General features: G+C 42.5%; 1 protein-coding gene across 3 annotated transcripts in view; it reads right to left on the reverse strand.

Annotated features, from left to right (window-relative positions):
- Positions 1-17,315, reverse strand: part of LOC139751400 (protein phosphatase 1 regulatory subunit 21) — a 321,946-nt gene that overhangs the window by 234,336 nt on the left and 70,295 nt on the right. For all 3 annotated transcript variants that reach the window (XM_071666786.1, XM_071666784.1, XM_071666785.1), the window contains exon 4: positions 8,475-8,561. In XM_071666786.1, the coding sequence (XP_071522887.1) occupies positions 8,475-8,561 (87 nt within the window). The remainder of the gene's footprint in view (positions 1-8,474; positions 8,562-17,315) is intronic.

The raw sequence follows: 17,315 nt of genomic DNA on the forward strand, positions 1-17,315 counted from the left end.
AAGTGAGCTTGACAAGGAGACTTGTATGAGGAAGTACCAGGAGATACCGAGTACAGAATGGTTAAAGGTGAGAACAAAGGACGTAAGGGGAACGGGGGAGGAATGAGATGTATTTAGGGAAGCAGTGATGGCTTGTGCAAAACATGCTTGTGTGGCATGAGAAGCGTGGGAGGTGGGCAGATTAGAAAGGGTAGTGAGTGGTGGGATGAAGTAAGATTATTAGTGAAAGAGAAGAGAGTGGCATTTGGACGATTTTTGCAAGGAAATAATGCAAATGACAGGGAGATGTATAAAAGAAAGAGGCAGGAGGTCAAGAGAAAGGTGCAAGAGGTGAAAAAGAGGGCAAATGAGAGTTGGGGTGATAGAGTATCATTAAATTTTAGAGAGAACAAAAAGATGTTTTGGAAGGAGGTAAATAAAGTGCGTAAGACAAGGGAACAAATGGGAACTTCAGTGAAGGGGGCTAATGGGGAGGTGATAACAAGTAGTGGTGATGTGAGGAGGAGATGGAGTGAGTATTTTGAAGGTTTGTTGAATGTGTTTGATGAAAGAGTGGCAGATATAAGGTGTTTTGGTCGTGGTGGTGTGCAAAGTGAGAGGGTTAGGGAAAATGATTTGGTAAACAGAGAAGAGGTAGTAAAAGCTTTGCAGATGATGAAAGCTGGCAAGGCAGCGGGTTTGGATGGTATTGCAGTGGAATTTATCAAAAAAGGGGGTGACTGTATTGTTGACTGGTCGGTAAGGTTATTCAATGTATGTATGATTCATGATGAGGTGCCTGAGGATTGGCGGAATGCTGGCATAGCGCCACTGTACAAAGGGAAAGGGCATAAAAGTGACTGCTCAAATTACAGAGGTGTATAAGTTTGTTGAGTATTCCTGGGAAATTATATTGGAGGGTATTGATTGAGAGGGTGAAGGCATGTACAGAGCATCAGATTGGGGAAGAGCAGTGTGGTTTCAGAAGTGGTAGAGGATGTGTGGATCAGGTGTTTGCTTTGAAGAATGTATGAGAAATACTTAGAAAAGCAAATGGATTTGTATGTAGCACTTATGGATCTGGAGAAAGCATATGACAGAGTTGACAGAGATGCTTTGTGGAAGGTATTAAGAATATATGGCGTAAGAGGCAAGTTGTTAGAAGCAGCGAAAAGTTTTTATCGAGGATGTAAGGCATGTGTACGTGTAGGAAGAAAGGGAAGTGAGTGGTTCTCAGTGAATGTATGTTTGCGGCAGAGGTGTGTGATGTCTCCATGGTTGTTTGTTTACGGATGGGGCTGTTAGGGAGGGGAATGCAAGAGTTTTGGAAAGGGGGGGCAAGTATGCAGTCTGTTGTGGATGAGAGAGCTTGGGAAGTGAGTCAGTTGTTGTTCGCTGATGATACAGCGCTGGTGGCTGATTCAGGTGAGAAACTGCAGAAGCTGGTGACTGAGTTTGGTAAAGTGTGTAAAAGAAGAAAGCTGATAGTAAATGTGAATAAGAGCAAGGTTATTAGGTACAGTAGGGTTGAGGGACAAGTCAACTAGGAGGTAAGTTTGAGTGAAACTGGAGGAAGTGAAGTGTTTTAGATATCTGGTAGTGAATTTGTCAGCGGATGGAACTATGGAAGCGGAAGTGAGTCACAGGGTGGGGGTGGGGGCAAAAGTTCTGGGAGGTAAGGGGAGTGGGGGAGGAATGGGATGTATTTAGGGAAGCAGTGATGGCTTGCACAAAAGATGCTTGTGGCATGAGAAGCATGGGAGGTGTGTTGATTAGAAAGGGTAGTGAGTGGTGGGATGAAAAAGTAAGATTATTAGTGAAAGAGAAGAGAGAGGCATTTGGACGATTTTTTCAGGGAAATAATGCAAATGACAGGGAGATGTATAAAAGAAAAGGTAGGAGGTCAAGAGAAAGGTGCAAGAGGTGAAAAAGAGGGCAAATGAGAGTTGGGGTGAGAGAGTATCATTAAATTTTAGGGAGAATAAGATGTTTTAGAAGGAGGTAAATAAAGTGCGTAAGACAAGGGAGCAAATGGGAACTTCAGTGAAGGGCGCAAATGGGGAGGTGATAACAAGTAGTGGTGATGTGAGAAGGAGATGGAGTGAGTATTCTGAAGGCTTGTTGAATGTGCTTGATGATAGAGTGGCAGATATAGGGTTCTTTGGTCGTGGTGGTGTGCAAAGTGAGAGGGTTAGGGAAAATGATTTGGTAAACAGAGAAGAGGTAGTAAAAGCTTTGCAGAAGATGAAAGCCAGCAGGCAGCAGGTTTGGATGGTATTGCAGTGGAATTTATTAAAAAAAGGGGGTGACTGTATTGTTGACTGGTTGGTAAGGTTATTTAATGTATGTATGATTCATGGTGAGGTGCCTGAGGATTGGCGGAATGCGTGCATAGTGCCATTGTACAAAGGCAAAGGGGATAAGAGTGAGTGCTCAAATTACAGAGGTACAAGTTTGTGGAGTATTCCTGGGAAATTATATGGGAGGGTATTGATTGAGAGGGTGAAGGCATGTACAGAGCATCAGACTGGGGAAGAGCAGTATGGTTTCAGAAGTGGTAGAGGATGTGTGGATCAGGTGTTTCCTTTGAAGAATGTATGTGAAAAATATTTAGAAAAGCAAATGGATTTGTATGTAGCATTTACGGATCTGGAGAAGGCTTATGATAGAGTTGATAGAGATGCTCTGTGGAAGGTATTAAGAATATATGGTGTGGGAGGCAAGTTGTTAGAAGCAGTGAAAAGTTTTTATTGAGGATGTAAGGCATGTGTACGTGTAGGAAGAGAGGAAAGTGATTGGTTCTCAGTGAATGTAGGTTTAAGACAGGGGTGTGTGAAGTCTCCATGGTTGTTTAATTTGTTTATGGATGGGGTTGTTAGGGAGGTGAATGCAAGAGTTTTGGAAAGAGGGGCAAGTATGCAGTCTGCTGTGGATGAGAGAGCTTGGGAAGCGAGTCAGTTGATGTTCGTTGATGATACAGCGCTGGTGGCTGATTCATGTGAGAAACTGCAGAAGCTGGTGACTGAGTTTGGTAAAGTGTGTGAAAGAAGAAAGTTGAGAGTAAATGTGAATAAGAGCAAGGTTATTAGGTACAGTAGGGTTGAGGGTCAAGTCAAGTGGGAGGTAAGTTTGAATGGAGAAAAACTGGAGGAAGTAAAGTGTTTTAGATATCTGGGAGTGGATTTGGCAGCAGATGGAACCATGGAAGTGGAAGTGAATCATAGGGTGGGGGAGGGGGCAAAAATTCTGGGAGACTTGAAGAATGTTTGGAAGTCGAGAACATTATCTCGGAGAGCAAAAACGGGTATGTTTATAGGAATAGCGGTTCCAACAATGCTGTATGGTTGCGAGGCGTGGGCTATGGATAGAGTTGTGCGCAGGAGGATGGATGTGCTGGAAATGAGATGTTTGAAGACAATGTGTGGTGTGAGGTGGTTTGATCGAGTAAGTAACGTAAGGGTAAGAGAGATGTGTGGAAATAAAAAGAGCGTGGTTGAGAGAGCAGAAGAAGGTGTTTTGAAATGGTTTGGGCACATGGAGAGAATGAGTGAGGAAAGATTGACCAAGAGGATATATGTGTTGGAGGTGGAGGGAACGAGGAGAAGTGGGAGACTAAATTGGAGGTGGAAAGATGGAGTGAAAAAGAGTTTGTGTGATCAGGGCCTGAACATGCAGGAGGGTGAAAGGAGGGCAAGGAATAGAGTGAATTGGATCGATGTGGTATACCGGGGTTGACGTGCTGTCAGTGGATTGAATCAGGGCATGTGAAGCGTCTGGGGTAAACCATGGAAAGCTGTGTAGGTATGTATATTTGCGTGTGTGGACGTATGTATATACATGTGTATGGGGGTGGGTTGGGCCATTTCTTTCGTCTGTTTCCTTGCGCTACCTCGCAAACGCGGGAGACAGCAACAAAGCAAAAAAAGAAAAAATATATATATATATATATATACTTCCCACGTATTCCCTGCGTGTCGTAGAAGGCGACTAAAAGGGGAGGGAGCGGGGGGCTGGAAATCCTCCCCTCTCGTTTTTTTTTAATTTTCCAAAAGAAGGAACAGAGAATTGGGCCAGGTGAGGGTATTCCCTCAAAGGCCCAGTCCTCTGTTCTTAATGCTACCTCGCTAATGCGGGAAATGGCGAATAGTTTGAAAGAAAATGATATGTATATATATATATATATATATATATATATATATATATATATATATATATATATATATATATTTTTTTCTTTTTTTTTTTATACTTTGTCGCTGTCTCCCGCGTTTGCGAGGTAGCGCAAGGAAACAGACGAAAGAAATGGCCCAACCCCCCCCCCCATACACATGTACATACACACGTCCACACACGCAAATATACATACCTACACAGCTTTCCATGGTTTACCCCAGACGCTTCACATGCCTTGCTTCAATCCACTGACAGCACGTCAACCCCTGTATACCACATGACTCCAATTCACTCTATTTCTTGCCCTCCTTTCACCCTCCTGCATGTTCAGGCCCCGATCACACAAAATCTTTTTCACTCCATCTTTCCACCTCCAATTTGGTCTCCCTCTTCTCCTCGTTCCCTCCACCTCCGACACATATATCCTCTTGGTCAATCTCTCCTCACTCATTCTCTCCATGTGCCCAAACCATTTCAAAACACCCTCTTCTGCTCTCTCAACCACGCTCTTTTTATTTCCACACATCTCTCTTACCCTTACGTTACTTACTCGATCAAACCACCTCACACCACACATTGTCCTCAAACATCTCATTTCCAGCACATCCATCCTCCTGCGCACATCTCTATCCATAGCCCACGCCTCGCAACCATACAACATTGTTGGAACCACTATTCCCTCAAACATACCCATTTTTGCTTTCCGAGATAGTGTTCTCGACTTCCACACATTTTTCAAGGCTCCCAAAATTTTCGCCCCCTCCCCCACCCTATGATCCACTTCCGCTTCCATGGTTCCATCCGCTGACAGATCCACTCCCAGATATCTAAAACACTTCACTTCCTCCAGTTTTTCTCCATTCAAACTCACCTCCCAATTGACTTGACCCTCACCCCTACTGTACCTAATAACCTTGCTCTTATTCACATTTACTCTCAACTTTCTTCTTCCACACACTTTACCAAACTCAGTCACCAGCTTCTGCAGTTTCTCACATGAATCAGCCACCAGCGCTGTATCATCAGCGTACCAACTGACTCACTTCCCAAGCTCTCTCATCCCCAACAGACTTCATACTTGCCCCTCTTTCCAGGACTCTTGCATTTACCTCCCTTACAACCCCATCCATAAACAAATTAAACAACCATGGAGACATCACACACCCCTGCCGCAAACCTACATTCACTGAGAACCAATCACTTTCCTCTCTTCCTACACGTACACATGCCTTACATCCTCGATAAAAACTTTTCACTGCTTCTAACAACTTGCCTCCCACACCATATATTCTTAATACCTTCCACAGAGCATCTCTATCAACTCTATCATATGCCTTCTCCAGATCCATAAATGCTACATACAAATCCATTTGCTTTTCTAAGTATTTCTCACATACATTCTTCAAAGCAAACACCTGATCCACACATCCTCTACCACTTCTGAAACCACACTGCTCTTCCCCAATCTGATGCTCTGTACATGCCTTCACCCTCTCAATCAATACCCTCCCATATAATTTACCAGGAATACTCAACAAACTTATACCTCTGTAATTTGAGCACTCACTCTTATCCCCTTTGCCTTTGTACAATGGCACTATGCACGCATTCCGCCAATCCTCAGGCACCTCACCATGAGTCATACATACATTAAATAACCTTACCAACCAGTCAACAATACAGTCACCCCCTTTCTTAATAAATTCCACTGCAATACCATCCAAACCTGCTGCCTTGCCGGCTTTTGGATGTTAATGTGCTGAGAGGTGCAACTGGAGGGATGTCTGATCATTATCTTGTGGAGGCTAAGGTGAAGATTAGTATGGGTTTTCAGAAAAGAGGAGTGAATGTTGGGGTGAAGAAGGTGGTGAGAGTAAGTGAGCTTGGGAAGGAGACCTGTGTGGGGAAGTACCAGGAGAGACTGTGTACAGAATGGAAAAAGGTGAGAACAATGGAAGTAAGGGGAGTGGGGGAGGAATGGGATGTATTTAGGGAATCAGTGATGGATTGCACAAAAGATGCTTGTGGCATGAGAAGAGTGGGAGGTGGGCTGTTTAGAAAGGGTAGTGAGTGGTGGGATGAAGAAGTAAGAGTATTAGTGAAAGAGAAGAGAGAGGCATTTGGACGGTTTTTGCAGGGAAAAAATGCAATTGAGTGGGAGAAGTATAAAAGAAAGAGACAGGAGGTCAAGAGAAAGGTGCAAGAGGTGAAAAAAAGGGCAAATGAGAGTTGGGGTGAGAGACTATCAGTAAATTTTAGGGAAAATAAAAAGATGTTCTGGAAGGAGGTAAATAGGGTGCGTAAGACAAGGGAGCAAATGGGAACTTCAGTGAAGGGCGTAAATGGGGAGGTGATAACAAGTAGCGGTGATGTGAGAAGGAGATGGAATGAGTATTTTGAAGGTTTGTTGAATGTGTCTGATGACAGAGTGGCAGATATAGGGTGTTTTGGTCGAGGTGGTGTGCAAAGTGAGAGGGTTAGGGAAAATGATTTGGTAAACAGAGAAGAGGTAGTAAAAGCTTTGCGGAAGAAAGAAAGATATATATATATATATATATATATATATATATATATATATATATATATATATATATATATATATATATATATATATATATATATATATATATATTATCCCTGGGGATAGGGGAGAAAGAATACTTCCCACGTATTCCCTGCGTGTCGTAGAAGGCGACTAAAAGGGAAGGGAGCGGGGAGATGGAAATCCTCCCCTCTCATTTTTTTTTTTTTTAATTCTCCAAAAGAAGGAACAGAGAAGGGGGCCAGGTGAGGATATTCCCTCAAAGGCCCACTCCTCTGTTCTTAGCGCTACCTCGCTAATGCGGGAAATGGCGAATAGTATGAAGAAGAAGAAGAAGAATAAATATATATATATATATATATATATATATATATATATATATATATAGTTAAGAGTAAATGTGAATAAGAGCAAGGTTATTAGGTACAGTAGGGTTGAGGGTCAAGTCAATTGGGAGGTAAGTTTGAATGGAGAAAAACTGGAGGAAGTGAAGTGTTTTAGATATCTGGGAGTGGATCTGTCAGCGGATGGAACCATGGAAGCGGAAGTGGATCATAGGGTGGGGGAGGGGGCGAAAATTTTGGGAGCCTTGAAAAATGTGTGGAAGTCGAGAACATTATCTCGGAAAGCAAAAATGGGTATGTTTGAAGGAATAGTGGTTCCAACAATGTTGTATGGTTGCGAGGCATGGGCTATGGATAGAGTTGTGCGCAGGAGGATGGATGTGCTGGAAATGAGATGTTTGAGGACAATGTGTGGTGTGAGGTGGTTTGATCGAGTAAGTAACGTAAGGGTAAGAGAGATGTGTGGAAATAAAAAGAGCGTGGTTGAGAGAGCAGAAGAGGGTGTTTTGAAATGGTTTGGGCACATGGAGAGAATGAGTGAGGAAAGATTGACCAAGAGGATATATGTGTCGGAGGTGGAGGGAACGAGGAGAAGAGGGAGACCAAATTGGAGGTGGAAAGATGGAGTGAAAAAGATTTTGTGTGATCGGGGCCTGAACATGCAGGAGGGTGTAAGGAGGGCAAGGAATAGAGTGAATTGGAGCGATGTGGTATACAGGGGTTGACGTGCTGTCAGTGGAGTGAATCAAGGCATGTGAGGCGTCTGGGGTGGACCATGGAAAGCTGTGTAGGTATGTATACACGTGTGTGGACATGTGTATGTACATGTGTATGTACATGTGTATGGGGGGGGGGGGTTGGGCCATTTCTTTCGTCTGTTTCCTTGCGCTACCTCGCAGACGCGGGAGACGGCGACAAAGTATAAAAAAAAAAAAAAAAAAAAAAAAAATATATATATATATATATATATATATATATATATATATATATATATATATATATATATATATATCTCTTACTTTTTCTTTCAAAATATTCGCCATTTCCCGCGTTAGCAAGGAAGCATTAAGAACAGAGGACTGGGCCTCTGAGGGAATATCCTCACCTGGCCCCCTTCTCTGTTCCTTCTTTTGGAAAAAAAAAAAGAGAGAGAGAGAGAGAGAGAGAGAGAGAGAGAGAGAGAGAGAGAGAGAGAGAGAGAGAGAGAGAGAGAGAGAGAGAGAGGGGAGGATTTCCAGCCCCCCGCTCCCTCCCGTTTTAGTCGCCTTCTACAACACGCAGGGAATACATGGGAAGTATTCTTTCTCCCCTATCCCTAGGGATATATAAAGCATTTTCAGTAATGATATACACCATATCATGGCTAAAGTCAATTACTTACAGAAATACCTTCTGGTTTTGCTCTAAAATTAATGTAACATCTTTAAAACACTAACCTGAAGCTCTTCAGTAAACACATTATTGTCTGCCGAGGCACCATCCACTACACTTTCTGCCTTCCCTTTTCCTTTCTTAGTTTTGAACTGCAAAAAAGCATTTTGCATATATAAATATTACATTCATATATAACACATATTACTAGTAATATCATGATTATCATCATCATTATTATCGTAGTTACTCCAAGACCTCTTCCTAAGAGAGTTCTAGTGTTACCCAGGACTTTATCTACAGATGCCTGTAGCCTAAGGATGTGCTACTTCCATTACTAGGAAAACATGAACACCTCTGGAGTGAGTTCTTTGACAAAACCGTATTCCCAATGTTACAGCTTCATTAAAAGTGACTTTTCACTCATTCCATAACCTTGAGAAGGCAGAGTCCATTAGCATCTCTACACACAATTCATCCAATCCACTTGAGACTAAGACTCATCTGCCTGGTCTTCTATCCTCTTTAAAGCATATATAACAAAGATGCAAACCACATACACTCAACACCACCACAATGACACAAAGATCCTCTAAATACAGTCCCACCCTCAATTCTTTGCAACAGCACTAAACCTCAGCCAACCAACCACTCTATGACTAGCCATCAGCATCCAACTAAAAATAAGTAGCTCATCCATGCCTCACACTTCAGTAACCTCTACTCACAGACCCCTCAATCCCAACTAATATAACAGTGACATAACAATTACACATTGAACTAACTCATAAAGCTCTAAACTACTGACCTTCCAACCCAGTCTTAAACTCCAACACACCAGACATACACTCAAGAAAAAACTCTTAGGAAAAACAAGAGCCACACTATCTCATATATGCGCTGGACATCATCTATTGCTACATCTCTATACAGCATTTCATTATATCCTACGACCTTTCATGCCCCTTATGAAACTACCATAAAGAAGCCAATGAACACTCACTACTTGATTTCCCTGCATTTTCTATACACAAATGTACACACATCACAACAATCTACAATCTGTGGTCCTGATCAGTGGGCATGGCCAGCTTCTCAAGTGATGAGGACCCTCAAGAAGATAGAAGGGACTCCTGGGGTAGGAAGTAGTGTGTTTGTGTATGTGTGTGTGTGTGTGCATGTGTGCCAATGAAGTTGGCACAAGTGGGGCTGCTACAGAACAATCAAGGGTAAACATGAAATAAAACCATGAAAACTGTGTATTCACTACTAATATTTCACTGGTTTCCCTTTTCTCTTTATACACTCCTTGAAATGACTTGAACTGAATTAGCAACGTTCTGAACCCATACAGGGTCCACCTTAGCCTAAATTTCATGAATGGTTGCCTCCGGCTTAGGTAGCGATGATGTATCCATGTTATGTAGGCAGTGATGTATCCGTTATGTAATCTCATTTTTCTTAAAAGCCCAAAAGTTTTCTAATGGCTTCCAATCCGATGACTTCCCAGGCCAGTCACTGAAAAACTCCACAGCACAGTCCTCAAGGCAATCATTGACTATTCTGGTAGTGTAGCAGGAAGCCCCATCCTGCATGAACACTTCAGCCTTGCACTTACCGAATGAATCTGGAAGATAGTCACAAAGTAGCTCGCGGTAACTGTTGGTTCATATTCTCATTCTTAGGCAACACTACAGGGTCCCCATCAAATTAATTACTGAAACAATTCCATACCATAAGTGAAGCAGGGAACTTTACAGTGCTTGCAATGTACTTAAAGTCAAATGGATCAAAGGCTGGTCACCTGTGCACATGCCCACCACAGCTGTCACAGAAAACGTGAACTCGTCACTCCTTAAGACACTTCTGAACTTAGTTGTATCCAACGTTACATTTTCCTTGCAAAACTCGACTCTTTACGAGCAATGTGGGATGCAGCCTGCAACTTCGGTACTTAAGGTCCCTGTGTAAGTGGCACTGCACTATCCTTAACAATACATCAGGATACTCCAGGATTTCTAAATTCTTTTGCCCTCAAGCATGAACCTACATCCAATTGACATTAAAGAACATTCTGAGCACACGGAGAGGTTTTTCTGGCCTTCCCAGGGTGTTTCACATGGTTTGGAGAAGCAGTACTGCCACTATCATTAAATATCTTCACCGTTTGTTGTACTGATCCCAAGCTCACACTGGTGATTTTAGAAATTTCCTTGAGTACCTTATTTCCCCTACACAACTAAAACTATAGAAGTTATTATATCACTTGTAAGGTGAGCATTTCTGACCACAATAGTGGTACAAAATGGGGAGGATCCAGGGAAGAGGTAGAGAGCACAACAAAGCATTCCTGCCCCCTACAACAGTTAAACTGCAACTCAAGTGGGCTCATGTGGTATGGTGCCACATCACGTAGTTGCCACTGCTCACTAGAGGGCACCAACCTCACTGGCAAACCCCAACACTGTTTCAAATGGGGTATAGTGATTTATGTACATATATATCCCCTGGGGATAGGGGAGAAAGAATACTTACCACACATTCCTCATGTGTCATAGAAGGCGACTAAAGGGGACGGGAGCAGGGGGGGGCTAGAAACCCTCCCCTCCTTGTATTTTAACTTTCTAAAAGGGGAAACAGAAGAAGGAGACACGTGGGGAGTGCTCATCCTCCTCGAAGGCTCAGACTGGGGTGTCTAAATATGTGTGGATGTAACCAACATGAGAAAAAAAAGACATAGGTAGTGTGTTTGAGGAAAGGAACCTGCATGTTTTGGCTCTGAGTGAAACGAAGCTCAAGGGTAAGAGTGGTTTAGGAATGTCTTGGGAGTAAAGTCAGGGGTTAGTGAGAGGACATGAGCAAGGGAAGGAGTAGCACTACTCCTGAAACAGGAGTGGTGGGAGTATGTGATAGAGTGTAAAAAAGTAAATTCTAGACTGATATGGGTAAAACTGAAAGTGGATGGAGAGAGATGGGTGATTATTGGTGCATATGCACCTGGGTATGAGAAGAAAGATCATGAGAGGCAAGTGTTTTGGGAGCAGCTGAGTGAGTGTGTTAGTAGTTTTGATGCACAAGACCAGGTTATAATGTTGGGTGATTTGAATGCAAAGATGAGTAATGTGGCAGTTGAGGGAATAATGGGTGTACATGGGGAGTTAAGTGTTGTAAATGGAAATGGTGAAGAGTTTGTAGATTTATGTGCTGAAAAAGGACTGGTGATTGGGAATACCTGGTTTAAAAAGAGAGATACACAGAAGTATATGTATGTAAGTAGGAGAGATGGCCAGAGAGTGTTACTGGATTACATGTTAATTGATAGGCACATGAAAGAGAGACTTTTGGATGTTAATGTGCTGAGAGGTGCAACTGGAGGGATGTCTGATCATTATCTTGTGGAGGAGAAAGTGAAGATTTATGGAGATTTTCAGAAAAGAAAAGAGAATGTTGGGGTGAAGAGAGTGGTGAGAGTAACTGAGCTTGGGAAAGAGACTTGTGTGAGGAAGAACCAGGAGAGACTGAGTGCAGAATGGAAAAAGGTGAGAACAAAGGAGGTAAGGGGAGTGGGGGAGGAATGGGATGTTTTTAGGGAAGCAGTGATGGCTTGTGCAAAAGATGCTTGTGGCATGAGAAGCATGGGAGGTGGGCAGATTAGAAAGGGTAGTGAGTGGTGGGATGAAGTAAGGTCATTAGTGAAAGAGAAGAGAGAGGCATTTGGACAATTTTCGCAGGGAAATAATGCAAATGACTGGGAGATGTATAAAAGAAAGAGGCAGGAGGTCAAGAGAAAGGTGCAAGAGGTGAAAATGAGGGCAAATGAGAGTTAGGGTGAGAAAGTATCATTAAATTTTAAGGAGAATAAAAAGATGTTCTGGAAGGAGGTAATTAAAAGTGCATAAGACAAGGGAACATATGGGAACATCAGTGAAGGGGGCAAATGGGGAGGTGATAACAAGTAGTGGTATTGTGAGAAAGAGATGGAGTGAGTATTTTGAAGGTTTGTTGAATGTGTTTCATGACAGAGTGGCAGATATATGGTGTTTTGGTCCAGGTGGTGTGCAAAGTGAGAGGGTTAGGGAGAATGATTTGGTTAACAGAGAAGAGGTAGTAAAAGCTTTGCAGAAGATGAAAGCTAGCAAGGCAGCAGGTTTAGATGATATTGCAACGGAATTTATTAAAAAAGGGGGTGACTGTATTATTGACTGGTTGGTGAGGTTATTCAATGTATGTATGACTCATGGTAAGGTAACTGAGGATTGGTGGAATACTTGCATAGTGCCACTGTACAAAGGCAAAGGAGATAAAACTGAGTGCTCAAATTACAGAGGTATAAGTTTGTTGAGTATTCCTGGGAAATTATATGGGAGGGTATTGACTGAGAGGTTGAAGGCATGTACAGAGCATCAGATTGGGGAAGAGCAGTATGGTTTCAGAAGTGGTAGAGGATGTGTGGATCAGGTGTTTCCTTTGAAGAATGTATGTGAAAAATACTTAGAAAAGCAAATAGATTTGTATGTAGCATTTATGGATCTGGAGAAGGCATACGATAGAGTTGATAGAGATGCTCTGTGGAAGGTATTAAGAATATATGGTGGGAGGCAAGTTGTTAGAAGCAGTGAAAAGTTTTTATCGAGGATGTAAGGCATGTGTACGTGTAAGAAGAGAGGAAAGTGATTGGTTCTCAGTGAATGTTGGTTTGTGGCAGGGGTGCATGATGTCCCATGGTTGTTTAATTTGTTTATGGATGGGGTTGTTAGGGAGGTGAATGCTAGAGTTTTGGAAAGGGGGGCAAGTATGCAGTCTGTTGTGGATGAGAGAGCTTGGGAAGTGAGTCAGTTGTTGTTCGCTGATGATACAGCACTGGTGGCTGATTCATGTGAGAAACCGCAGAAGCTGGACTGAGTTTGGTAAAGTGTGTGAAAGAAGAAAGCTGAGAGTAAATGTGCAAAAGAGCAAGGTACAGTACAGTAGGGTTGAGGGTCAAGTCAACTGGGAGGTAAGTTTGAATGGAGAAAAACTGGAGGAAGTGAAATGTTTTAGGTATCTGGGAGTGGATTTGGCAGCGGATGGAACCATGGAAGCAGAAGTGAATCATAGGGTGGGGGAGGGGGCAAAAGTTCTGGGAGCATTGAAGAATGTGTGGAAGTCGAGAATGTTATCTTGGAATGCAAAAATGTGTATGTTTGAAGGAGTAGTGGTTCCAACAATGTTATATAGTTGCGAGGTGTGGGCTATAGATAGAGTTGTGTGTAGGAGGGTGGATGTGCGGGAAATGAGATGTTTGAGGACAATATGTGGTGTGAGGTGGTTTGATTGAGTAAGTAATGAAAGGGTAAGAAAGATATGTGTAATAAAAAGACATGCTCTGTGGAAGGTATTAAGAGTATATGGCGTGGGAGATAAGTTGCTAGAGGCAGTGAAAAGTTTTTATCAAGGATGTAAGGCATGTGTACAAGGAGGAAGAGAGGAAAGTGATTGGTTCCTTGTGAATGTCGGTTTGCAGCAGGGTTGCGTGATGTCTCCATGGTTGTTTAATTTGTTTATGGATGGGGTTGTTAGGGAGGTGAATGCAAGTTTTGGAGTGGAGCAAGTATGCAGTCTTTTGTCGATGAGAGGACTTAGGAAGTGAGTCATTTGCTGTTCGCTGATGATACAGTGCTGGTGGCTGATTTGGGTGAGAAACTGAAGAAGCTGGTGACTGAGTTTGGTAAGGTGTGTGAAAGAAGAAAGCTGGGAGTAAATGTGAATAAGAGCATGGTAATTAGGTTCAGTAGGGTTGAGGGCCAAGTCAATTGGGAGGTAAGTTTGAATGGAGAAAAACCGGAGGAAGTGAAGTGTTTTAGATATCTGGGGGTGGATTTGGCAGTGGATGGAACCATGGAAGTAGAAGTGAGTCACAGGGTGGGGCAGGGGGAGAAGGTGCTGGAAGCATTGAAGAATGTGTGGAAGGAGAGAACATTATCTCAGAGAGCAAAAATGGGTATGTTTGAAGGAATAGTTTTTCCAACAATGTTATATGGTTGCAAGGCATGGACTATAGATAGGATTGCGGAAGAGGGTGGATGTGTTGGAAATGAGATGTTGAGGACATTATGTGGTGTGAGGTGGTTTGATCGAGTAGGTAATGATAGGGTAAGAGAGATGTGTGGTAAAGAGTGTGGTTGAGAGAGCAGAAGAGGGTGTATTGAAATGGTTTGGTCACATGGACAGAATGAGTAAGGAAAGATTGACAAAGAGGATATATGTGTCGGAGGTGGAGGGAGCGAAGAGAAGTGGGAGACCAAATTGGAGGTGGAAGGATGGAGTGGAAAAGATTTTAAGCGATTGGAGCCTGAACATGCAGGAGGGTGAAAGGCGTGCAAGGAATAGAGTGCATTGGAACAATGTGGTATACCAAGGTTGACATGCTGTAAATGGATTGAACCAGGGCATATGAAGCATCTTGGGTAAACCATGGAAAGGCTTGAGGGGCCTGGATGTGGAAAGGAAGCTGTGTTTTTGGTGTATTACACATGACAAATATAGAGTGAGTGTGAATAAATGTGGCCTTTGCTGTCTTTTCCTAGTGCTACCTCATGTGCACACGGGGGTGCCATTTCATGTGTGGCGGAGTGGTGTAGAGAATGGATGAAGGCAGCATGTATGAATATGTTCATGTGTATATATGTATAATCCCTGGGGATAGGGGATTAAGAATACTTCCCACGTATTCCCTGCGTGTCGTAGAAGGCGACTAAAAGGGGAGGGAGCGAGGGGCTGGAAATCCTCCCCTCTCGTTTTTTTTTTTTTTTTTCCCAAAAGAAGGAACAGAGAATTGGGCCAGGTGAGGTATTCCCTCAAAGGCCCAGTCCTCTGTTCTTCACGCTACCTCGCTAATGCGGGAAATGGCGAATAGTTTGAAAGAAAGAAAGAAAAGTATATATGTATGTCTGTTTATGTATAAGTATGCACATGCTGAAATGTATAGGTAAGTACAAGTGCGTGAGTGGGCGTTTATGTATATACATGTGTATGTGGGTGGGTTGGGCCATTCTTTCACCTGTTTCACTAGGCTACCTCACTAACACAGGAGACAGCAACAAAGTATAATAAAATAAATATGTGTATATGAGTGGTTGGGCCATTCTTTGCCTGTTTCCATGCACTGTATCGTTGATGCAGGAAATGGTAATTATGCATGATAATAATAATAATAAGAAAAAAAAATTCTTCAAAGCCAACACCTAATCCACACATCCTCTACCATTTCTCAAACCACACTGCTCTTCCCCAATTTGATGCTCTATACATGCCTTCACCCTCTCCCTCTCAATCAATACCCTCCCATATAATTTCCCAAGAATACTCAAGAAACTTGTGCCTCTGTAATTTGAATATTCACCTTTATCCCCTTTGCCTTTGTCCAATGGCACTATGTAAGCATTACACCAATCCTCAGGCACCTAACCATGATCCATACAGTGAATACCCTTACCAACCAGTCAACAACACAATAAATTCTACTGCAATACCATCCAAACCTGCTGCTCTGCCAGATTTCATTTTCCACAAAGCTTTCATAACCTCTTCTCTGCTTGCCAAACCATTCTCCCTGGCCCTCTCACTTTCCACACAACTCCATCCAAAACACCCTATATTTGCCACTCTATCATCAAATACATTAAACAAACCTTCAAAATATTCACTCCATCTCGTTCTCACTTCATTACTACCTGTTATTATTTCCCCACTTGCCCCCTTTCACCGAAGTGCAGAGTTGATGCACGAGATCGGGTTATAGTGAAGGGTGAATTAAATGTGAAGGTGATTAATGTGGCAGTTGAGGGTATAATTGGTGTACAAGATGTGTTCAGTGTTGTAAATGGTAATGGTGAAGAGCTTCTGGATTTGTGTGCTAAAAAAGGACTGGTGATTGGGAATACCTAGTTTAAAAAGAGAGATATAAATAAGTGCACTTATGAGAGTAGGAGAGATGGTCAAAGGGTATTATTGGATTACATATTAATTGACAGGTGTGTAAAAGAGACTTTAGGAAGTTAATGTGCTGACAGGGGCAGCTAGAGCAATGTCTGATCACTATCTTGTGGTAGAAGAGGTGAAGATTTGTAGAGGTTTCCAGAAAAGAAGAGAGAATGTTGAGGAGAAGAAAGTGGTGAGAGTAAGTGAGTTCAGAAAGAAGACTTGTGCAAAGAAATACCAGGAGAGATTGAGTGTAGAATGGCAAAAGATAAGAGCAAATGACATGAGGGGAGGGGGTGAGGATGGGATACATTTAAGGTAGTGATGGCTTGCACAAAAAATGCATGTGGCATGAGAAAGGTGGGAGGTGGGCAGATTAGAAAGGGTAGTGTGTTGAGGGATGAAGTAAGGTTCTTAGTGAAAGAAAAAACTGAGGAATTTGGACGATACTTGCAGGGAAGTAGCAAATGACTGGGAGATATATAAAAGAAAGCGGCAGGAGATCTAGAGAAAGGAGCAAGAGGTGAAAAGAGGGCAAATAAGAGTTGGGTGAGAGAGTATTATTAAATTTCAGGGAGAATAAAAGTATGTTTTGGAAGGAAGTTATTAACATGCATAAGACAAAATATGAATGGAAAAAAATTGGAGGAAGTGAAGTGTTTTAGATATCTGTGCGTGGACTTAGCAGCTGATGGAACCATGGAAGCAGAAGTGAGTCACAGGGTAGGGGAGGGGGTGAAGGTTCTGGGAGCGATGAAGAATGAATGGAAGGAAAGAATGTTTTCTAGTAGAGCAAAATTAAGTATGTCTGAGAGAACAGTAGTTCCAAAAATGTTATATAGTTGTGAGGCATGGGCTACATATAGGATTGTACAGAGGAAGGTGGATGTGATGGAAATGAAATGTTTGAGGACAACATGTGGTGTGAGGTGGTTTGACCAAGTAAG

The sequence above is a fragment of the Panulirus ornatus genome, chromosome 11, assembly GCF_036320965.1.
Source record: "Panulirus ornatus isolate Po-2019 chromosome 11, ASM3632096v1, whole genome shotgun sequence".
Classification (NCBI taxonomy): domain Eukaryota; kingdom Metazoa; phylum Arthropoda; class Malacostraca; order Decapoda; family Palinuridae; genus Panulirus; species Panulirus ornatus.